General features: G+C 45.4%; 1 protein-coding gene across 1 annotated transcript in view; it reads right to left on the reverse strand.

Annotated features, from left to right (window-relative positions):
- Window positions 1-25,389, reverse strand: part of SLC43A1 (solute carrier family 43 member 1) — a 1,050,749-nt gene that overhangs the window by 599,619 nt on the left and 425,741 nt on the right. Inside the window, exon 8 of the mRNA XM_082268121.1 lies at window positions 7,860-8,020. Within this exon, the coding sequence (XP_082124247.1) occupies window positions 7,860-8,020 (161 nt within the window). The remainder of the gene's footprint in view (window positions 1-7,859; window positions 8,021-25,389) is intronic.

Below are 25,389 nucleotides of genomic sequence, written 5' to 3' on the forward strand. Positions count from 1 at the left end.
ATCTTCGGAATAGTCCAAGACCCGTAAGAGCCCAGCGGAGAAGGAACCCGATGACCCCTGGGGGTACCGGACCTGACAGGGGTGCCGATCCTGGCTGGCGTGGAGGGGGAGGAAAATCCATCTTCCAGGGTGGCTCCTTGAGGCCCGCTGTAGAAGGAAACAGAAAAAGTAGAACGCCCAAGACCGATTAACGACCGTAACGTATAGGAGAACCACTGGCTGGCTAGCTAGAGCCCAGAGGCGAAAAACGTAACTACCCCGTGACAGGTGAGGCCCTGCTAGATGCCAAGCGGCCGGTGAGAGGCTCTACCTATGATTTGGGCGAGGGGCGTGAGCCACTGACGTGGTGGCGGGAAAGATGGCCTATCGGTGACAGTAAAAGAATCAAACGTGTGGCCGTGACAGGTGAGGCCCTAACTATAAACCCCATGAGAAGGGTGGAGCGAGGCGCTAGCTTTGGTTTGGCCCGTGGGGCGAAATAATCTCCGACGAGATTGGGGAGTTGGCCTCGCGGGACCGGCTATGAAGGGGGGGGGGGAACTAGGGCCAGCACCTGAAACCCTAACAGCCAGTAGACTAGCCCTACCAGGGAGGAGGGGGCAATACATGACAGAACAACACAGCTGGAGAGCCACAACAGAGTAACGAGAAGGACAGACGACATGAAGAGTGGTAAGTGCACAGAGGTGATGAAGCCGTGACGGAGCACAGGAACCAAAATGCAACCGCAGGTGAATAACATGAGGAGTATACGGGCCTGAAGTGTACATGAAAGGGGGTGGCCACCGGGCAGCCAGACAAGGTGACTAAGAGTGTGGGGCCAAGTGACAGACCAGGTTTAAGTGTCTACGGGCGATGCCTAGAGAAGCGTCTGTGAAAATTAAATAAGCTGAGCCGTGAGGTACATGAAGGAACCTGAACCTGAAGTAGTACCTGGTGCCGGCATTGAAACCCATGGAGAGAACCTGAAGGGAAAAAAGGCAAACGGTCAAAAAAGGGGGGGGGGTGCGTGACCCCCCACTAGAGATACATTACCTGTACCCGGAAAGGAAACACACATACCTACAATGCAAAGAGACCCCCCCCCCACCAACCCTCAGGTACCAAACCCCCCCCGCCCCCTCACTCTGAAAAAAGGCCGGGCGACCCCCCCCCAACCAAGGCAGCCATGAACAAGCAGGGACAAGCAGGGGAACATGGGATGATGTACCCAACCTAACAGAGGCCGATAAGAGAGCAGGAGAACATAAAACAGGTAGCCGTGGCCTAGTAAGGCAGGCAGTGTGTGCATGAGCCTGTGTACGGGGGTAGCCGTGGCCTTCTGGAAGGCAGGCAGTGTGTGCATGAGCCTGTGTACAGGGGTAGCCGTGGCCTTCTGGAAGGCAGGCAGTGTGTGCAGGACTGAGTGTGAAAAAAAAAAAATTGGCCTACAGAGGCAGGCAGTGTGTGCAGGAAGATGCCTCCTCCCCCCTCCCCCCCCCATGATGACAAGTACCTGATCCCCTACTGAACAGCAGGAGAAGCAGCGGCGAAGCTGGTAGTCACGGCAGAGAAGCTGGGCTGGATGGCAGCGGAGGGTGAGACTCAGCACCGTCAGAGGTTGCTCAGGAACAGCAGAGATCCGCGCCACACGCAGCGCTTCCTGGTACAGCACCCGACCGGACGTCCGGTCCACAAGGAGGCGGTATTCGGCCGACGTCAGGTGATCACCCAGAACACCTGACCAAGCCGAGTGACGATCCGAGGCAGCAGGCCGGTCAAGGGGAGGGGCGGCGCTATAAAGCCCGCTAGCTCCTCCCACAAATACCGGCCTGCGGCCGCACACTTATAAGGGTAACCTATAGGTACAGTAAACATCTCCTAAATGTGTACCATTTAGGAGATACTTACTTGTGAAGCCGCCAGTGACATCACTGCCGCATGCGCTCCAAAGGTACAGCATACCAATGCCCTGTGACATGAACAGCGACTCCCCCACGCATGCGCAGGAGTGATGTCATTATGGCTCCTCCATTCAAAGGACCGGAGCTCACAAACCCAGAAGGAAGACCGAGTGTAGATGGAAGCTTTGTCTGCAGTGACAGTGCGCCGCTGGAGGGCTTCGTTTTAAGGTAAGTTTCACACAATGTGCTAGTATGCAATGCATACTAGCATGTTATAACATAGTAACTACAGAACTACAGACCAGTTAGCTTAATTACTATAGTTATGAAGATACTTGGGAGTTTGATAGTAAACCAAAATATAGGAGTTTTATATAAAAGGATATAAAACAATATTGTAGGCAATAGACAGCATGGATTCATGAAAGACTAAATTTGTCAAATAAAACTACTTTTGTTTTATAAGGAAGTAAGCAAAAACCTAGAGAAAGGAGTGACTGTGAATACTGTACAGTATCTCACAAAAGTGAGTACACCCCTCACATTTTTTTAAATATTTTATTATATCTTTTCATGTGACAACACTGAAGAAATTACACTTTGTTACAATGTAAAGTAGTAAGTGTACAGCTTGTATAACAGTGTAAATTTGCTGTCCCCTCAAAATAACTCAACACACAGCAAATTCATGTCTAAACCTCTGGCAACAAAAGGGACTCCTCTTCCACTCCTCCATGATGAGATCATGTAGCTGGTGGATGTTAAAGACCTTGCGCCCCTCCGCCATTCATTTGAGGATGCCCCACAGATGCTTAATAGGGTTTAGGTCTGGAGACATGCTTGGCCAGTCCATCAGCTTTACCCTCAGCTTCTTTAGCAAGGCAGTGGTTCTCTTGGAGGTGTTTTTGGGGTCATTATCATGTTGGAATACTGCCATGCAGCCAAGTCTCCAAAGGGAGGGGATCATGCTCTGCTTCAGTATGTCACAGTACATGTTGGCATTCATGGTTCCCTCAATGAACTGTAGCTCCCCAGTTCCGGCAGCACTCATGCAGCCCCAGACCATGACACTCCCACCACCATGTTTGACTTTAGGTAAGACACACTTGTCTTTGTACACCTCACCTGGTTGCCTTCACATACGCTTAACACCATCTGAACCAAAAAGGTTAATTTGGTCTCATCAGAACACAGGACATAGTTTCAGTAATCCATGTCCTTAGTCTGCTTGTCTTCAGCAAACAGTTTGCAGGCTTTCTTGTGCATCATCTTTAGAAGAGGCTTCCTTCTGAGATGACATCCAGGTAGACCAATTTGATGCAGTGTGCAGCGTATGGTCTGAGCACTGACAGGCTGACCCACAACTCTTAACCTCTGCAGCAATGATGGCAGCATTCATACATTTATTTCCCAAAGACAACCTCTGGATATGACGCTGAGCATGTGAACTCAACTTCTTTGGTCGACCATGGTGAGGCCAGTTCTGACTGTAACCTATCCTGTTAAACTGCTGTATGGTCTTGGCCACCGTGCTGCAGCTTAGTTTCAGGGTCTTGGCGATCTTCTTATAACCTAGGCCATCTTTATGTAGAACAATTGTTTTTTTTAGATCCTCAGGGAGTTCTTTGCCATGAGGTGCCATGTTGAACTTCCAGTGACCAGTATGAGAGAATGAGAGCGATAACACCAAATTTAACATGCCAATACATAAATCGCACACATCGCATTGTGCGTTCCTGCGCAATTCACATATGGCTCTGTGCAGTGCGGCTTCAGCCCATTAATTTTGAATGGGCTAAAATTGCACTGCCTGCGCACCAAAAGTAGTGCATGCACTAAATTTAAAACGCACTGCAACCGAATAGCATGGTGCAAAAGTACCATGCGACCCAGAGTGGCAGACACACTGCATTTGGTGTGTCCTTACCTTTGTATTTACACCCACTGCCGATCACAAATGGAGTGCGCTTTGCATGCGGTGTGAATCGTAGTGTAACGCATCTGTTCCTGTGTGATTCATGCGCGGGCATAGTGTGAACCGGCCCCTTATGTTGATAACTGTAAAGTTATGGTGCTTTGCATAGAAGATAATAAAAGCATTATTGACTCCTCAGCAGGTAATGGTACATTTTATTTTTCTTTGATATGCTCATACATAGAGAAAACATTTTTTGTATCACAAAGTCTTTAAATATGCAATATGAAAGGTGTTCTCTTTTATTATTCCAATGAGAAGTCCTTAAAGACTGAAATGTTTCTAATATTAAATTACACTGTCACTTTATCCAAACAGACTCTGGTCTCAGTGTCAATGAAGTGAAGTGACTTTCTAGACAGTGACGAGGCAATACAAATCCTTTATTATTTTCTCTACCACTTCTCCCTTTACCAACCGCGAATATCAATGTTTGTCACAAATACTTGACAAAAAAAGCTGGACATACAGAAGGGGAATTTAAATCAAAGTCTTCATTTAGTGAGATCAAATTGATGTTCATTTTTTGACCACGGTGATGAGAAAAATTGTAGGATTAGGATAGAAAATCTTCCTCAAATTAACAACATTAACATTTATAACAGTGCATGTGGTTTTTGTTCAGTAAAGTAAATTTGCTCCAAACTAATTTTTGAAGTAATTTTAAATGAGATTTGTCAAGTCATGAAATGTACTGTGAATTTTCATACTAATTTTCATACAAATGTTTATATGAACATTCATTAAAAAAAAAAATAAACAGGAGGCGTCTCTAAGTGCAGTATATAAAACCATTTAATGAACACAGATGAAACGATTAGCAACTCACATAGTGTGGGCTAAGGGAAAGCATGGATAGGTGTCCTAGAAGGTCATCTCAATCCTCTGTGATGCCTCTTGGAGAGCTGTGCCGCTGTTACTGCTGTGTATAGATGGATATCCGGCGGCCGCGCCGTGAAGCAGGGTTGACAGTGAGGCTGGGATACAGTTCCCAGCGAGGTCTGCAATGCAGGGACCCGGCGGCGAGGAGAGATGACGTCACAATAGTGCAACGCGTTTCTGAGCATTAAATTACTGTCCCCATCGCTTGAAGAAGGAGCGCCGCTGCCGATTCCATTGCAGCACGCATGCTCAGAAACCTGTCTCGCTATTGTGACTAGGGATGATCAAACTTTTGAAAAGTTCGGTTCGACCAGAACACGCGAATTTCCCGAAAGTTCGGATTCCCGGACCCCATTGAAATCAATGGGACCCGAACTTCAGGAATCAAAAAACACCATTTTTAAGCCCTAAAGCCTAATAAATGCCCCTAAAAAGTGCATAGGGTTCTGGGTCATGCCCCAGGGACTATGAACCAGGCAAAAAAAAAAGTTGTCGTTTTTGATAGAGAGAGCCAATTATTGAAAAAATGATTTAAAAAATAAAAATGAGATTTCTTTGTCTGGGGGGTCTAAATTGTACCTGTGAAGTTTCAGCTCTGTAGCATGTCCAGAACCAGAATTAGAGCATGCCAAACCTTCAAAAATGACTTTTTTGCTTAAACGCGCCTTTCTTTTGCTCCTAATCAACTGCACAGTTGATGTGTATGATGGGGACATAATGCAGTGCATTGGGAACAAGATTAGCAGTGGACTTAACGCTTACAACAAGAACAGGCGTTAACTTGTCACTAAGGCTTTATCAACAGTGTGATGTGAAAATCACCTGCAAGACCCACACTACTATGCGACCCAAAGTTGTCGCTAACTAAAGCAGATGTGTGTGACGCAGAGTAGCAAAGCCTTTTGCAGCGGACTTAACGCTTACAACAAGAACAGCCGTTAAGTTGTCACTGAGGCTTTTGCAACTCTGCGCGGTGAAATTCACCTGCAAAATGCACACTGCTATGCGACCCAAAGTTGTTGCTAAATACAGCAGATGTGTGTATCGCTGAAATGTATTTTGCACAATAGCTGACTAGCAAGCACGTATACCTGCTGTAGATATATCAGCAGTGCAACATGCTCACTAGACGGAACCTTGACACTTAAAACTATCCCTACAAAAACTAGATTATTGAATCTAACTATAGTGGTATATAGTACCCTAACTACACTGCATATCCCTTTCCTCACACTAAAAGAACAGCTCCATACAGCAGAAGATAATTTCTAACTGACACTGTTCCTTTAAATTTTTTTTTTCTAACTTAAACAGCACAATCGCTGTATTTCTAACTACACTGACAATCTTTCTGTAAGCTGACTGCTCTTCTGCTGATCTGGAGCTTTACAAGCAATCGGCTATGCAGCAAACGTTGTTTAACACAGCAGGAGAGTTGTTTAACACAGCAGGAGAAACACAAATTCTTCCAGTCTCTTCCAAAGTCTCTGTATTACAGTGCTAGAGGTTAGGCGGGGCTATGTTATATACTGGGGGGCGTATTCACTCCTGATTGGCCTCTGGTCCCCGTAGTCACTCCAATCACATTCCTAGCAGACTCCTGCCCCCTCATTGGCTTTTACTGACGTTTCTGGGCCAATCACGGGCTTTTAAAGCCCACTTCCATTTCCATTGCATTTTGGGCGGTTCAGGTGACCCGAATTCCGAACTTTTACCGCAAAAAGTTCGGAATTCGGCCGAATTTCGAACACCCAATGTTCGGGTCGAACCGATGGTCGACCCGAACCGTTCGATCATCCCTAATTGTGAGGTCCCTGCGTTGCAGACCTCGCTTGGAACTGTATCCCAGCCTCGCTGTCAACTCTGCTTCATGCCGCGGCCGCCGGTGTTCTATCAGAAAACCCTACCCCATCAGATTTCCCTACTTACATCATTTCCGGTGCAGGCTGGTCATGCACCAGCTGTAGCCGCGTCACACGTACTACTGCGCATGCTTGGAATCGGTAGGGAATTTTGACAACATCGTAAACATAGGCAAAATTCCTACTGCGCATGAGCGGGCGCATGCGCACCAACGGATCGGGTAGCGGCATCTCTTATAACAAACATCCATCCGATCTCCATGGCATACACTGCGCCGAGCCGACAATGGGACAATCCTATTCCCTACCCACACGCGCCCGCCCACTGTCTAATTGTCGGTCGGCGCAGTGTGGGGCATGGAGATCGGATTGTCGGGTTCCTGCAGGGTCGGCTTGGTGCAGTGTCGGGTCAGCGCAGTGTTGGCCATGGAAATCAGATGGATGTTTGTTATCAGAGATCCCGCTGCACGACCCGTTGGTGCGCATGCGCCGGTGCATGCACACTAGGACTTTTGCCTGATCCTTAGGATGTTATCAAAATGCTCTACCTATTCTGCCCAAGCGCAGTATGGCTTGTGACGTGGCTACAGCTGATTCATGACGAAGCCACAGCTGATCCGCAAACGGAAATGACGTAGGTATCGAATTCTGATAGGGTATGGTATTCTGACAGAACAGGTGTACACCGAATATCCATCTATACACAGCAGTAACAGCGGTACAGCTCTCCAAGAGACATCACAGAGGATCGAGATGACCTTCTAGGACACCTATCCATGCTTTCCCTTAGCCCACACTATGTGAGTTGCTAATCGTTTCATCTGTGTTCATTAAATGGTTTTATATACTGCACTTAGAGGTGCCTCCTATTTCTTTTTATCTGCCTCAGTTATCCAGGAACCTGGCTTCCTGTTCCTAGTGGAGTGCTGCCCTACTACAGTATTACCATCCACACAGACTGTCCCTTAAATACTTTTTTACAGAGACTATACTATAATGTTTTAACAGATGCTGTTCTGTTTGTTTTTTACATGGGTTATTTACTCACTGTTTGCTGTGCTCTCTTCCCCTGCTTTTCATGAACATTCATTCAAATCTACTAGAGTATAGCCAGCTTAACACGTAAATTTAGTTGCCAACGGGTGCATAGACTACCTTTACCTTACTTTGGACTTACCTGTGTCCTTTATGGATCTAGGTCTACTGGAGGCACAGTTTCAATTTAGAGCTAGTCAAAATACATGCTAACACCCTTACCATTGTTTTTGAAATGTTCTGGCAAGTCTTCATTAGACAAATGTCCACCTTCATGATGTCCTTTCCGACTTAAGCGTTGACCAACCATGGTCACATGGGTATAAAACTGATCTCCAGTGACTTTGTGGTCTAATGCAAGAGAGCGCAATGTGACCTTTTTTCTGTAGGATTACAAGAGGGTATGTGAGTTATAATAGCATTTATGCTTTAAGGAAATCTATAGTGTTTTGGGGATATATTTTACATTAGGTTCAGCAATAAAAAAAAAATTAGGTAAATATAAAATGTTGTATAATAATAATTCAACTGTACTGCTTGCAGCTAAAAAACAAGTCTTAGATAGCAGATAAGAAGCTAAACATAGATATGCAGGAGTCAAAGAAGGAACAACCCCCCCCCCCCTCCCCCAGTCTGAAAAGAAAAGTGGAATCTCTTATTAGAAAACCCAACATATTACATATAAACATTTGTGTGTATATTGTGACAAAGGGAGGATGTGTCACTAGTTCACACCACATGTAGTCCACTGCATAGGCGGCTCTCTAATTAGGCAAATTAGGCGGTCGCCTAAGGCCTCGCACCTACAGGGGCCTCGTGGCTAGTGGCGGAGCGACAACATTTAGAAGGGCACAGTCCTTCTGGTGGTTTATGCAGGTAGTATGGTGGCTTTCAAAAGACTACTAGACGTACATCTCAAGGATCAGAACATTCAGGGGTATGCGAGATGATTACAGCCACACACACCTACACAGGTTGAACTGGATGGACTATTGTCTTTATTCAACCTCACCTACTATGTAACTATATGTAACTATGTAACAGTCAGGGAAATCTCCCAAGTAAAATATTGTTTTAAATACTCGGATATAAAAGTTGCAGCAGTGTGCTGCAGTCCCTTCACTGCGGCTGCCAGGTGTCTGTTACATAGTAGGTGAGGTTGAATAAAGACAATAGTCCATCCAGTTCAACCTGTGTAGGTGTGTGTGGCTGTAATCATCTCACATAGCCCTGAATGTTCTGATCATTGAGATGTACATCTAAGAGTCTTTTGAAAGCCACCATACTTCCCGCAGAAACCACCTCTTGTGGTAGAGAATTCCACAATCTTGTAGCCTTAACAGTAAAGAACCCCCCATGTTGCCTGAGGTTAAAACGCTTCTCCTCTAATCGCATTGTATGCCCTCGAGTCCTCATGCAATCCCTTCGACTGAATAGCGGTTTTCCTAAGCTGAGATCCCCATTGAGATATTTATAAATTGCTATCATGTCCCCCCTCAGGCGTCTCTTCTCCAGGCAGAATAAATCAAGCGATTGCAGACGCTCTTCATAATCAAGGTCCTCCAATCCCCTAATCAGTTTAGTTGCCATTCTCTGGACTCTCTCCAGTTCCAACACATCCCTTCTGAGGACTGGCGACCAGAACTGGACAGAATACTCCAGATGCGGTCGGACCAGAGTTTTATAAAGTGGAAGGATTATAGTCTTATCTCAGGAATACATCCCTTTCTTTATGCATGCTAATAATATTCTGCTGGCTTTGGCAGCTGCCGCTTGACATTGCATGCTATTGCCTAATCTATCATCAACCAAGACTCCCAGATCTTTCTCCATTTTTGATTCCCCCAAGGGTTCCCCTCTTAACGTGTATTGTACTTTTATGTTTTTAGTCCCCAAGTGCAAAACCTTACACTTCTCCACATTAAACCTCATTTGCCATGTTATTGCCCACTCCGTTATTTTGTCCAGGTCATTCTGTAGGATATCTGCTTCATGCTGTGCAGTTATTGCCCTGCCCAATTTTGTGTCCGCTGACACTTACCCCGCCTTCTCTGCCTGGGGATTGGCCGTCTGATCATGTAATCCTAAGATGTGGAGGAATCGGTGGGCCTGTACCTGCATCAGTAGGAAGTGACTGCCCGGTCAGCTCACTCTGCTATCATCGGTTGTTGCTCTGGGAGGAGAGCTCTGCCCTGGCCCAGGAACATACAGGTAACCAGGCCCTGACTTGTCACTCTGCAGGCTGGTCATAGATTTGTGGTGTCTACTATGCAAAGGGGCTGAGTAGCCCCAGGGAAGTTTGAAGAGTCTTAGATTGGTTGGTGGAGGAGGAGGAGAAGAAGAAGGCCCTGGGTAGCTGGGGGAGGAGAGGGTGGCTGGAAGCGAAGGAGAGGATCCCTGGGTGGCTAGAGGAAAAGGAAAGGGTCCCTGGGTGGCTAGGGGAAAAGGAGAGGGTCCCTGGGTGGCTAGGGGAAAAGGAGAGGGTCCCTGGGTGGCTAGGGGAAAAGGAGAGGGCCCCTGGGTGGCTAGGGGAAAAGGAGAGGGCCCCTGGGTGGCTAGGGGAAGAGGAGAGGGCCCCTGGGTGGCTAGGGGAAGAGGAGAGGGCCCCTGGGTGGCTGAAGGAGAAGGAGAGGGCACCTGGGTGGCTAAGGGAGGTGAGGGCCCCTGGGTGGCTGAAGGAGAGGGCCCCTGGGTGGCTGAAGGAGAGGGCCCCTGGGTGACTGAGGGAGGAGGAGAGGGCCCCTGGGTGACTGGGGTAGAAGGAGAGGGCCCCTGGGTGGCTGGGGTAGAAGGAGAGGGCCCCTGGGCGGCTGGGGTAGAAAGAGAGGGCCCCTGGGTGGCTGGAGGAAAAGAAGGAAAGGGCCCTTGGGTGGCTGGAGGAAGAGAAGGACAGGGCCCCTGGGTGGCTGGAGGAGAAGGAGAGCCCCTGGGTGGCTAGGGAGAGGGCCCATGGGTGGCTGGGGGAGAAGGAGAGGGCCCCTGGGTATCTAGGGGAGAGGGCCCCTGGGTAGCTGAGGGAGAAGGAGAGGGCCCCTGGGTGGCTGGGGGAGAACTAGAGGGCCCCTGGGTGGCTGGGGGAGAAGGACAGGGCCCCTGGGTGGCTAGAGGAGAAGGAGATAGCCCCTGGGTGGCTGGAGAAGGAGATGGCCCCTGGGTGGCTGGAGGAGGAGAAGGAGAGGGACCCTGGGTGGCTGGAGGAGGAGAAGGAGAGGGACCCTGGGTGGCTGGAGGAGGAGAAGGAGAGGGACCCTGGGTTGCCAGGCAAGAGAGTGGAGCTGAGCCAGTCCTGCATATCTGACATCAAAGCCAAACATGGCGGAGCTGTAGCCTTTTGCCCTACACAATGACAGCACCCGAGGTGGAAGGTGAGGGGTAGCGGGGCTGTGACATTATATAGCATATGTACATTATTGGTAGTTTTGGTTGGAGTTGCCCTTTAGATGTTTAACTCTGTTACATGGTAGGTGAGGTTGAATAAAGACAATAGTCCATCCAGTTCAACCTGTGTAGGTGTGTGTGGCTGTATTCATCTCACATAGCCCTGAATGTTCTGATCCTTGAGATGTACGTCTAAGAGTCTTTTGAGAGCCACCATACTTCCCGCAGAAACCACCTCTTGTGGTAGAGAATTCCACAATCTTGTAGCCCTAACAGTAAAGAACCTCCCACGTTGCCTGAGGTTAAAACGCTTCTCCTCTAATTGCATTTTATGCCCTTGAGTCCTCATGCAATCCCTTCGACTGAATAGCTGTTTTTCTATGCCGAGATCCCCATTGAGATATTTATAAATTGCTATCATGTCCCCCCTCAGGCGTCTCTTCTCCAGGGAGAGTAAATCAAGCGATTGCAGACGCTCTTCATAATTAAGGTCCTCCAATCCCCTAATCAGTTTAGTTGCCCTTCTCTGGACTCTCTCCAGCTCCAACACATCCCTCCTGAGGACTGGCGACCAGAACTGGACAGAATACTCCAGATGTGGTCGGACCAGAGATTTATAAAGTGTAATGATTATAGTCTTATATCTGGAATGCATCCCTTTCTTTATGCATGCTAATATTCTGCTGGCTTTGGTAGCTGCCGCTTGACATTGCATGCTATTGCCTAATCTATCATCAACCAAGACTCCCAGATCTTTCTCCATTTTTGATTCCCCCAAGGGTTCCCCCCCTAACGTGTATTGTGCTTTTATGGTTTTAGAACCCAAGTGCAAAACCTTACACTTCTCCACATTAAACCTCATTTGCCATGTCGTTGCCCACTCCGTTTTTTTGTCCAGGTCATTCTGTAGGATATCTGCTTCATGCTGTGCCATTATTGCCCTGCCCAATTTTGTGTCATCTGCTAAAACTGATATCGAACTACTGATCCCATCCTCAATGCTGTTTATGAATAAATTGAACAAGGTTGGTCCCAGGACTGAGCCTTGGGGGACCCCACTTACCAACTCAGACCAGTCTGAGTATGCACTATTTATTACCACCCTTTGAACACGCCCTTTTAGCCAGTTCCGTATCCAAGAGCAAACCTTGCGGTCGATACCTGCAGACCTTATTTTATAAATTAAGCGCTTGTGGGGAACTGTATCAAACGCCTTAGCGAAATCCAGGTACACCACATCCACTGGTCTCCCCCTATCTAGCTCACAGCTCACCTCCTCGTAGAATGTTAAGAGATTGGTTTAACAAGAACGCCCATTTGTAAACCCGTGCTGATTACTGCTGATGATGTTTTTGCCTTTAGTAAACTCTACGATATAGTCCCTTATCACCACCTCCAGAAGTTTACATACTATCGATGTCAAACTGACAGGCTTATAATTTCCCAGGATATGCCTCTGCCCCCTTTTGAATATCGGTATCACGTTAGCTTTCCTCCAATCCCCTGGTACATTTCCTGTCATAATACTGTCAGCAAAGATCAGGAACAGTGGTCTAGATATAACCTTACTGATTTCCGTGAGTACTCTCGGACAGAGTTGTATAAAGTACTCGAAACCCATACTTGAGTAAAAGTACAAGTGCTTGATCAAAAATTGACTTGAGTAGAAGTGGAAGTGCTCGATCAAAAAGTGACTTGAGTAGAAGTACTAAAGTATTCAACAGGTTTTGTACTTAAGTATTGCAAGTAGTTTTTTAAAAAATTTTGCTACTCAAGTACTGAAAGTAAAAGTACAAGTACTGTGTTATGTAGTTAATAAAGAAAGAAGTCAAAAGTTTGAACATCATATTGTTTTTTATTATTTCAAATGCAGCTTTTATTTAGGCATATAGTAGCATTTATTTTCGTATGCGCTGATAATACACATGTTTTGAGCTTCATGAAACCTGTCATCTACTGTTCTGGCAGTGGTCATTTTTATAATAGTAACGAGTAACTATGCAGCACAAAAAAAAAAAAAATATCGGAGTAGAAGTATTGAAATCATCGAAAAAATGTAGTGAAGTAAAAGTGGAAGTAGGAGAAAAAAAATCTACTCTAGGAAAGTACAGATACCGCCTTTCTGTACTTAAGTACAGTAGTGAAGTAGTTCTACTTAGTTACTATACATCTCTGCTCTCGGATGTACGCCATCCGGGCCTGGTGATTTGTTTGTGTTAAGTTTATCCAGCCTTTCCCTAATTTCACCCTCTGTTAGCCATAGTGGCAAGACCCGTGTATTACTATTAACCATATAGTCATGGTCAGTGTATCCCTCCTTTTCCTGTGTAAAGACTGACGAGAAAAAAGCATTCAGCACGGTGTTGTTTTTCCCCCCAGCTGTAAGGGACTGAGGAATGACAGCCCACTATGCTGGGACTTATAGTGCCCTAGAATGTGGAGGACTGAGAAATCCTCAGTCCCTCACAGAGGGCAATACAAGTTTCAGAATAGCAGAATGCCATACCTTAGTCCCCACAGAGGGCACTACAAGTCTTAGCATAGCAGGCAGTAGTTCCTCAGTTCCCTACAGAGAGCAGTACAAGTCCAAGCATAGCAGGCTTCCATTCCTCAGGGAGGAATGGCAGTGCACTATACTGGAATGTACAGTGCCCTCCGTGGGGACTCAGGTATGGCAGCCTTCTGCAGTGGGACTTGTCGTGCCCTAGACTGTGGTGGACTGAGGAAGGGAAGTGTAAGGGGATCTCTGGAAACTCTGATGCAAGTGGGGAGCTTTGATGGCCACAGAGTTCCCTTTTGCACCAGAGTCTCCAGCATTCCCCCTTAAATCGGGGTTCCCAGAATTTCCCTTAATTCAGAGTCCCCAACATTCCTCCTAAATCAGGGTTCCCAGAACTCCTCTTACATCAGAGTCTTCAGAGTTCCCTCTTACAGTGAAAGGGGGGCACTCTGGAGACTCTGATGTAAAGGGGGCTCTGTGAAATTTGAATTAAGAGGGGATTCTAATGTAAAGAGGAATTCTGTGGACTCTGATGTAAGGAGGAGATGCTGGGGGGAATCTGATTTAAAGGAGAACACTTATTTAAGGGGGGACCCTGAACTCTGATGTAAGGAGGGACTCTGGGAATCATGACCTATAGGGAAATGCTGGGGACTGTGATGTAAGAGCATATATATATATATATATATATATATATATATATATATATATATATATATACACAGTGCCTTGCGAAAGCATTCGGCCCCCTTGAACTTTGCAACCTTTTGCCACATTTCAGTCTTCAAACGTAAAGATATTAACTGTATTTTTTGTGAAGAATCAACAAGTGGGACACAATCATGAAGTGGAACTAAATTTATTGGCTATTTCAAACTTTTTTAACAAATAAAAAACTTAAAAATTGGGCGTGCAAAATTATTCAGCCCCCTTAAGTTAATACTTTGTAGCGCCACCTTTTTACAGCTGTAAGTCGCTTGGGGTATGTCTCTATCAGTTTTGCACATCGAGAGACTGAAATTTTTGCCCATTCCTCCTTGCAAAACAGCTCGAGCTCAGTGAGGTTGGATGGAGATTGTGAACAGCAGTTTTCAGTTCTTTCCACAGATTCTTGATTGGATTCAGGTCTGGACTTTGACTTGGCCATTCTAACACCTGGATATGTTTATTTGTGAACCATTCCATTGTAGATTTTGCTTTATGTTTTGGATCATTGTCTTGTTGGAAGACAAATCTCCGTCCCAGTCTCAGGTCTTTTGCAGACTCCATCAGGTTTTCTTCCAGAATGGTCCTGTATTTGGCTCCATCCATCTTCCCATCAATTTTAACCATCTTCCCTGTCCCTGCTGAAGAAAAGCAGGCCCAAAACATGATGCTGCCACCACCATGTTTGACAGTGGGGATGGTGTGTTCAGGGTGATGAACTGTGTTGCTTTTATGCCAAACATAACGTTTTGCATTGTTGCCAAAAAGTTTGATTTTGGTTTCATCTGACCAGAGCACCTTCTTCCAAATGTTTGGTGTGTCTCCCAGGTGGCTTGTGGCAAACTTTAAACGACACTTTTTATGGATATCTTTAAGAAATGGCTTTCTTCTTGCCACTCTTCCATGAAGGCCAGATTTGTGCAGAATACGACTGATTGTTGCCCTATGGACAGAGTCTCCCACCTCAGCTGTAGATCTCCGCAGTTCATCCAGAGTGATCATGGGCCTCTTGGCTGCATCTCTGATCAGTCTTCTCCTTGTATGAGCTGAAAGTTTAGAGGAACGGCCAGGTCTTCGTAGATTTGCAGTGGTCTGATACTCCTTCCATTTCAATATTATCGCTTGCACAGTGCTCCTATATATATATATATATATATATATATATATATATATATATATATATATATATATATACATACATACATACATACCCAATGTTTAATTATCTTTGATTAAAGAATAATTGGTTACAGAAAATTCTAGAAACTGTGAATACATAGTACAAAGGTTAAGGCTCTTAATATATGCAATTTATACAGTTAATTTTTTATCGCTTGAATTATTTTTCCAATTATGGGCATGAGCGGGGCCTCATTTGTGCTCAGTTCCAGGACATTCCAGTTCCAGAAAAAAAAAAAAGTAGAACATGCTGCATTTTTCCTGCACTGGACTGTACCGGAACACGGTAAAACCCATCAAAAACACATCCGAATACACTGGAACACATCAAAAATGCACCGGACCCCAGTACAGTGGAAAAAAAGAACCAGAAAAGCACTTGGAATGCATCTGGAAATGCATCAAAAACGCACTGGAATGCTTCATAAATGCGCATTCAGAAACTCATCCGGTATGGATCTGCCGCACTGTGGTATGTTCCAGCCCTAAGAATTTAGAAAAATGTGACACAGGATTCACATTTAGGGTTTATGCGAGGTTCAGCACAATCGTTTGAGTGGAGAAAGCTGTGTTTTTGGCTTTCCCCAGAATCTGTAGCTTTATAGAGTCAATCCTGTGTCCGGGTTTTACTAGACGCCTGCAACCTGGCTGACTGCACAGGTGTGCAGGATCATTATATACTCAGGTCTGAGGATAGCTCAGAGCTCCCAGTTTGGAGACAGCTTCCAGCTTGGAGACCGATCCCAGTGTGGGAAAAGAAAGGTCTCACCTGGGGTCAGGGGGCCCCAGCCAGAAGCCACGAGACAGCAGGCCTGAGTTCCAGGAGTCAGGTCAGATCCTATCTGGGTTGTCAGAAGAACCCTAATCCATAGGCCAGAGGTGAGCCGTGCAGCAGGGTGCTGCAACTAACGTGTTTACTCAAAAAACAGCCCTGCCCCGAAAATAAGACCTAGCATGATTTTTTGGGGATGGCTGCAATATAAGCCCTACCCAAAAAAAAAGGCCCTAGTTAAAGCCCTTGAAAAAACATGTAATCCGGTTTTGCAAAAAGGTTATATAATGTGCAGTGTGACTCCTATTATAACTTTAATCTGAAAAAGGCCTTATTTTCTGCAACGCTGGGTGCTCACATGATCCGCCAGAGATCTTCTCTCCTCCCATTTGACGTCAGCGACCCCTCCCTCTGCAGTGCTCGGAGCAGGACTGACGTCCACAGGGATATCAGCCCCTCCCTCTGCAGTATTCAGGGTGGGGAAGAAGAGCTTCGGCGGGTCGCGTGAGCACCCAGCGGCGCTGTAAATAAGGTATTTTCCAAAATAAAGTTACAAAAGGAGACACACTGTATAATCTTTTTACAAAACGGATTACATTATTTTACAATGACTTTAACCAAGGTTTATTTTTGTGATTACAAAATGTCATGTATGTATATATACACATACACATATATAGGTGTGAAAGTAGCAGAAACCTATGCTTGCGCTAATGAAATAATTAACACCCATATGGCTTCTCTGCTATAACACCTATATATGTGTATGTGTATAAATACATATAAGTGTGTGTGTATATATACCCCTATACAGAAGTTCAGATGTTATGCCTGCCTCCAAAGACGCCCAAAAAATGCCCAAAAAAACGCCAGCTACAAAAACGCCCAGGTGTGTTTTTGCAGCAGGCATTTTTTTTGGCATTTTTTGGGGTCTATGGAGGCAGGCAAAACATCTGAACTTCTGTTTAGGGATATATATACACACACGCTTATATGTATTTATACACATACACACATATAGGTGTTATAGCAGAGAAGACATATGGGTGTTAATTATTTCATTAGCGCAAGCATAGGTTTCTGCTACTTTCACACCTATATATGTGTATGTGTATATATACATACATGTGTGTGTGTATATATACCCATACACAGAAGTTCTTTTTTTTTTTTTTTTTTTGTAAATAATTTTTATTGGGGTAAATGCAAAAACAAACAGAAAGGAAAGCAAACATCATGCGACATAGCAAATACATGGCAATCACTGTAAACAAGCGTATACATTGAGATACAGTTAAACATCAATCAATCAATCAATGGACCAGAAGTCCCAGAACTTAGTAAATGTCCGTAGCTGCGCACCATTGGACGCCAGAGACTTTTCAAATTGATAGTTCGTGCGCAGTAATGAAATCACTTCTGACATATTAGGTGTATCAGTGGACTTCCACTTCCTCAATATAAGTGTTCTAGTGGCAAGCAGGACGTGTGAGGTCCACGGTCTATATATTAGGGGTAGGTTATCAATACCTGTGTAAGTGTAGAATGGCCAGAGCTGGGTTAGGTGCTATTAAGCATCCTGTGTGTTTCGCTATGAAGCTAAAGACTTGGTTCCACAAGCTGGTGAGAGATGGGCAGGACCACATTATGTGAAACAATGTACCCACGCATGAGCATTCCCTCCAACACAGTTGTGAGTATTTGTTGGAAAAGACCGCTAACCGGTATGGGGTGTAGTACCACCTGTGTGTAATTTTGAGGGTCATCTCCCAATGATTGGCACAGTGAGTGTATCTGTGGACTTCTGATAATGCACGTCTCCATTGAGACATCGAAAAGCTCTGCCTAAGGTCTCTGTCCCACTTAAACATGGTAAGTGTTTTAAAGAAAGTGTCATTGCCCAAGATAGCGTGATAAAAACTGGACAATTTTGGCGAGTCTGCACTAGCCGCCGTGAGTAAATCCCATATTTTCCCTTCCACTCTAGTGCTCTGGAGAGGGTGTTGTCGCATAAAGTGGTGTATACGAAAGATTTGTAAAAACCCAGAGTGAGGTACCTGATATTTGTTCTGTAACTGTTCAGGGGACATTAGAATGTCTTTCTCGTAGAGGTGTTGGATGGAGGTGATGTTCCCTTTGGCAGTGATGCTTGTGGGGAGGTCGGGCAAACGTACATGCAGAATCGAGGACGAAATAGTTTCGGGGGGGATAAGCGCACGGTCCTTATCAGGCCCGGTAATTTTGCGCCAGGCCCTCAACGAAGCTTGCATAGTGGGGGAAAGGGTGGTTAGATTCCACTGGAGCCATGAGTCTCCTAGGAGCAAGTCCCGAAGAGTCGTGGTGGTAGCTAAGTTCACTTCCAGGTCTACCCAGAGGGGAGCATTAATCGTGTGAAGCCAGTGGTGCGTTTGAGCCAACACAGTGGCCCAGTAGAGGTGTACCGAACTGTTCGCCGGCGGACAGTTCCCGGCGAACTTAGCATGTTCGCGTTCGCCGCTGCGGGCGAACATATGCGATGTTCGGTCCGCCCCCTATAATACATCATTGAGGCAAACTTTGACCCTGAACTTCACAGTCAGCAGGCACATTTCCAGCCAATCAGCATACCTCCCTCCCACACCCTCCCACCTCCTATAAATAAGCAAGGGCAGCATCCATCTTAGATCATTCTGAAGCAGTGTGTTAGTGAGAGCAGGGAGAGTGTTGTTGCTGCTGCTGCTGTTAATAGCTAGGGACAGTTGTTAGTCAGTGTTCCTGGTCTTGCTAGTCAGTGTTCTTGGTCCACTACTGCTGTAAGGACAGCATCCAGACAGCACCCCAAAAAGCCCTTCTAAGGGCTGGTATTTGTGTAATTTTTATATATATATATATATATTTATATATATAGTGTCCCCAAAAGCCCTTTTAAGGGCTGGTAATTGAGTTTTTTCTTTATATATATATATATGCAGTTGCCTGCCCGCTGTGTGTGAGAGGCCACAGACCCACCACAGACTGTACTGTGTGCACACCACACTCATTTCGGGTGGCACAGGCACAGTACCTTGCATTTTAAAAAATAATTTTTTTTCCTCTGTCATAATTTCAGTGAGTGCTGTGTCAGGTCCACAGAGTGCACTGTACCCACTGCAGTGCACTGCCCACCACTGATATATATACGGTGGCACAGCATCTTGTTGCAAATTGAAAAAAAGAAAATATTTTTTATTATTGCAGTTGCCTGGGCTGCCAGTGACTGTCAGGTCCACAGAGTGTACTGTGCCCACTGCAGTACCACTGCCCACCCACCACTGATATATATGGTGGCAGGCATGACTTTTTTTGGATTAGTGTCTGGGGGGGTCTAAAAAGCGTACCTGTGAAGTTTCAGCTCTGTAGCATGTCCAGAACCAGAAAAAAAAGATCATATAGGTGTAAAAGGGGTTCCCACCATCCCTGCTCTACTGAAAAATTATCTTTTTTTCTGGTTCTGGACATGCTACAGAGCTGAAACTTCACAGGTACACTTTTTAGACCCCCTAGACACTAAATCACACAAAAAAAGTTCTAAAAAATTATCATTTTTGATAGAGAGCCAATTATTGGAAAAATTAAAAAAAAAAAAAAAACTTAAAAAAAAAAAATTCTTTGTATTTATTGTCTGGGGGGTCTAAAAAGCCTACCTGTGAAGTTTCAGCTCTGCAGCATGACCAGAACCAGAAAAAAAGATCATATAGGTGTAAAAGGGGTTCCCACCATCCCTGCTCTACTGAAAAATGATCTTTTTTTCTGGTTCTGGACATGCTACAGAGCTGAAACTTCACAGGTACACTTTTTAGACCCCCCTAGACACTAAATCACACAAAAAAAGTTCTTAAAAATTGTAATTTTTGATAGAGAGCCAATTATTGGAAAACTTAAAAAAAAAAAAATTCTTTGGATTTATTGTCTGGGGGTCTAAAAAGTGTACCTGTGAAGTTTCAGCTCTGTAGCATGTCCAGAACCAGAAAAAAATAGAATTAGGGTTAGGGCTAGGGTTAGGGTTAGGGCTAGGGTTAGGGTCAGGGCTAAGGTTAGGGTTATTTTTAGTGCTTAGGGTTAGAGGGTTAGAGTTAGAGGGGTAGGGGTAGGGCTACTAACTCTAACCCTAAGTATCTCACCGTAACCCTAACCCTAGCCCCTAACACTAAACCTAACCCTAACCCTCTAACCATAACCCTAACCCTCTAACCTTAACCCTAACCCTCTAAGCCTAGCCATAAAAATAACCCTAACCCTAAACCTAACCCTAGCCCTAACCCTAGCCCTAAGCCTAACCCTAGCCCTAACCCTAATTCGTATTTTTTTCTTGTTCTGGACATGCTACAGAGCTGAAACTTCACAGGTACACTTTTTAGACCCCCCAGATGCTAAATCCAAAGTTTTTTATTTTTATTTTTTTAATTTTTCCAATAATTGGCTCTCTAACAAAAAATTACAATTTTTAAGAACTTTTTTTGTGTGGGGGTCTAAAAAGTGTACCTGTGAAGTTTCAGCTCTGTAGCATGTCCAGAACCAGAAAAAAAAATAGAATTAGGGTTAGGGCTAGGGTTAGGGTTAGGGCTAGGGTTAGGGTTACTAACTCTAACCCTAAGTATCTCACCGTAACCCTAACCCTAGCCCCTAACACTAAACCTAACCCTAACCCTTAAAGCCCAGTTCCTGTCCAATTTTGGTCGGTTCTGGTCTGTGTGCGGTTGTTTGCGGTGCGTTAAACGGGGAGTTTGGTCTGTCACTGTGAAGCGGGCGTAACCCTTACACTACCTGATCGATACAACATCATACCTGATCGTATACACACACTGGATGTTTTAAAGCACGTTATTCCAAACAATTTAGGAATGTTAGGTGATTTATGCCCTTTATGGAATAAAACCCGACTCTGCGTCAACTACGTAATTTTCCATGGGAGTTTTGCCATGGATCCCCCTCCGGCATGCCACAGTCCAGGTGTTTGTCCCCTTGAAACAACTTTTCCATTACTATTGTGGCCAGAAAGAGTCCCTGTGGGTTTTAAAATTCGCCTGCCTATTAAAGTCTATGGCGGTTCGCAATGTTCGCCGGTTCGTGAACATTTGCCGATGTTCGCGTTCGCTGTTCGCGAATGGCAAATTTTATGTTCGCGACATCACTATGGCCCAGTAGTATACCTGAAGATCAGGTAACGCTGCCCCTCCGTAGCATCGTTTGGTGGACAGGATAGAGGAAGAGCAGCGAGCCTTCTTGTCCTCCCAAATATACCTTTTCATATGGGTGGTGAATTTGGCCAAACTCGTGGTCGGTTAGTGTACAGGGAGAGCTCTAAATAGATACAGAATTTGGGGTAGTAAGAACATTTTATAGGCGTTCACCCTACCATGCCAGGTTAAGTACAGGGGTTACATATGTATTTTTTGTTTTTGTGTCTAATTTGTGGAGGAGTCTATTTACATTAACTGTCAAAAGTTTTGTGGGATCAGCTAGCAGGTCAATACCTAGGTAATGTATTTTGTCCGAGGACCAAGGGATGGGAACCAAAGATTCGAGCAGGGTTTGAGCTCGACTCCAAGATTCAGAACCATGGACTTGGACTCATTGAGCTTGTAGTAGGAGATACAGTGAAAGTGTTGAAGAATTTTATACGCGGCGGGGAGGGATTTTGACGGGTCCGTAAGCATGAGGATAATATCATCCGCAAATAACGTGATTTTGTGATGATAGGTGGGGAAGGGAAATCCTGTAATCTGGGGGTGTGAACGGTTAGTTTCAGCGAGGGGCTCTATCAATAAATTGAAAATTGTGGGTGAGAGGGGGCAGCCCTGCTGTGTACCATTAGTGATGGGGAAGCGTTTGGACAGTATTCCCGACGTGTAGACATGGGCGGATGGGGAAGAGTAAAGAGCTAGGATGGCGGAAATGATAGGACCTGAAAAACTGAGTTTCTGTAGCGTGGCCCGCATGTAACCCCAGTGGACCCTATCAAACGCCTTTTCGGCATCAAGAGTTAGTAGGACTGCTGGGATCTTGTTTTTGCGTGCTAGGTGGAGAATATTGACCATTCGTCTGGTGGCGTCGGACGTCTGGCGACCTGGGGTAAAGCCCATTTGGTCCTTAGCTATTAATTGGGGGAGAAAGTGTTGAATGCGTTTGGAGAGAATTCTCGCATAAATTTTGGCGTCCGAATTTAGCAACAAAATGGGTCTAAAATTTGCTGGGATGGTAGGATCCTTGCCAGGTTTAGGCAGGGTGACGACATGTGCGCTCAAAATATCGGGGGGGAGGCTGGCATCAGTCATTGCTTTGTTGTAAACAACTGTCAGCGTAGGACCTATCTGTGGGAGGAATAACTGATAAAATTAGTTGGGGAGGCCGTCCGGACCCGGTGATTTGCCTTTTGGTAAGGTTTTAATGCCATTTTTAACCTCAGCGAGCGATATAGGTGCATTAAGGGTGGTTAGCTGGGACTCGGAAAGGGACTGTAAATTAATGGCATTTAGGAATTGATCTATAGCTACTGCCGATGGTTGGTGCTCAGAAGGATCGTCCTTTAGGTTGTATAGGGAGCTGTAGAAAGACGCAAAGGCATCAGCTATGGCCTGTGGGTGAGATATTTTGGTTTTAGTGATGGGGTCTATGAGGTACGGGATTCTAGATTTCGCCTGTTTTCTTTTCACTCTATTTGCCAGGAATTTACCTGCCTTATTTGCCTGGGAGTAGGTTTTTTTGTTTAAGATAGCTTAGATGTTTATCTGAAGCCTCCAGGAGGAGGATGCGAAGTTCTAATCTGAGTTGGGTCAAGTGGTTGGACAGAACAACGGTAGGGTCCCTCTTGTTACTCTCCTCCAAAACATGTATCTCGTTCAGCAGGGAGGTCATTTTCTGGTTCCGTAGTCTCCTCCTCCTGGCTTGCTGCTGGATGCACACCCCCCTGATAAAGGCCTTGTGTGCACCCCACAGCACCCAGGGATCGGAGACCGATAGTTCGTTAAACATGAAGAATTCCTTCATACTGCTTGAGATCCGGGTTGAGCAACCCGAGTCCTGCAGCATTCCGGTATCACACCTCCAAATGCGAGATGGTGCTACCCGAGTGTTCTCCTCGATGACCAGTTTGACTGCAGCGTGATCCGACCAGGTTATGTCCTGGATCTTCGAGGAGGACACCTTTGAGAGGAGATCCATATCAACCACAAATAAGTCTATAAGTGAATATGACCTGTGTCTGGGTGAGAAATATGAATAGTCCCTCTCATTGGCGTGCTGGCAACGCCACACATCATACAACTTCTCAGAGTGCAATAATCCCCCCATCGATTGTTGCTGGCCCCGGGGGGACGAAGAGGTGTCCAACCCGAGATCTGCAACAACGTTAAAGTCACCCCACAATAACAATCGACCCTATCGGACTTTGTATACTTGCTTGAGCAGGCGTCTTAGGAATCTCAACTGGTGGGAGTTCGGAGCGTAAAGATTAACAATGGTGAGAAGAGAGTCATTAAGTTCACAGACAACGATTATGAATCTTCCGAGAGGATCCAGTTGAGAATCTTAACCGACAGTGATGATCTAAAGGCTAAAAGAACTCCCCCCCTCTTTTCATCAGCAGAAGCCAGAAGAATTTTGGAAAAGTCCTTGTGAGTGCAGGCTGGATGTGCTCCCTCTTTAAAGTGAGCCTCTTGGACCGCCAAGATATCCACAGCGTGAGTCAGAGCTTCATTCCATAACGTGCGCCTCTTAGCTGGATGGTTCAAACCGTTGGCGTTGACTGACAAGATTTTAATGGTCATAGTATATCTAGATAATCAGGTGATAGTGAGCATGGTCTGGTACTGGAAAGAACAAGAAGGTCCAGGCTCTTCAAGTGTCCAGAGATCGGCAGCTTAGCCGTGTAAAGCGATATGAGGGCATCAGGAAGTACAGCGATATTGCCATGAAGAAAAAACGAAAACTGAGAAAAAACAAAAGCATAAAAAACAAACGGGGTGTAAAGATAAGAACAGGACCGTCTCTGCAGTCCGTGATCGGACATACCAATGCTAAACAAAAGGGGCCAAAGGGCAGTTTCTCCTATGGCCAGGGACACTTGTAGGATTTAAGTAGGTGTCATATTATTAGAGCTCGGGAAAGTGGAGGCAGGTTTGGGGGGTCTTTTACTGTGAAGGAATGTGATGAACACTTGTGAATTAAGCAAAATGTCTATTTTTCTATGTGTATTCTTCTCTACATGTATATATATTTTTCCTCTGTCGTCCTTACTCAAAATGGCCGTTACTAGATACCTCCTACCCCCCACCACCGAGATGGAATGTGAAAAGAAAGATGGAGCCTTGGCACAGTGCCTTCAAAAGAAGATAACATTCATGAACTGGAAAGAGACCACCTTATAACGGACCTGACTAATCAGAAAGCTGCAAATAATCAGTATTATGCTAATATTATGCTTGTGACGTACTAACATATGACACCGCCTACTAACTATATAATATACTGTCCATTAGAAATAAAAGTAGTATCATTTACCTGAACAATGTGTGTCAGTCTATGATATCCCCGTGCATGCACTATAATTACCTATTTAATCAGATCCAGCAGCAAGAAATCTATTTTGAACCGGATTGAGGTTCCTTAACCATTACAAATGGTGTCCCAACGTGGAGCTTCAGGTGTTCGTCTGCCGAAAAGCCGCGTAGGAGGTTTGGCGACTGGATGAGACAGACCAAGAGGGACTTGCGCACCCCTGAGAGTACGGTAGGTACTTTTACCTTACCACTGTACGACTTGTTTCTGTCTTATCTTAATCGCAGATCTCAGGTGCTTTTCGAAAAGACGTTTCAAAAGGTGGGTAATCCTCACCTGGGGCTGTTTTTATTAACCCGCCGTAAGATTTCTGCTGGCTGTATATTGTTTGTTCAGTGTCTGCCATCCTGAGTGAGTGTGTCTCTGCAGGCTGGAAGGTTGCATTTGTGTGTCACCAAGTGAGCTGTTTTGCCCTTGGATTCAAGTGAGCTGTTTTGCCCTTGAATAAGACGGATATTTGCAACGTACGTCCTTTGAGACGGGTTACTCAGAGGTTTGGATCCTCTGAGGGGAAAGCCCAGCTGCAGGTGGATGCCCGACACTAGGGGAGGCAGGAGTAATGTCTTCAGTGTCTGTCGTTTTGCTTGAAGTGTGTCTCAATAGGCTGATATACTAGTTGTAAGCGTGCCTTGGATTCAAGTGAG

The sequence above is a fragment of the Pelophylax lessonae genome, assembly GCF_965119305.1.
Source record: "Pelophylax lessonae genome assembly, chromosome: 9".
Lineage (NCBI taxonomy): Eukaryota > Metazoa > Chordata > Amphibia > Anura > Ranidae > Pelophylax > Pelophylax lessonae.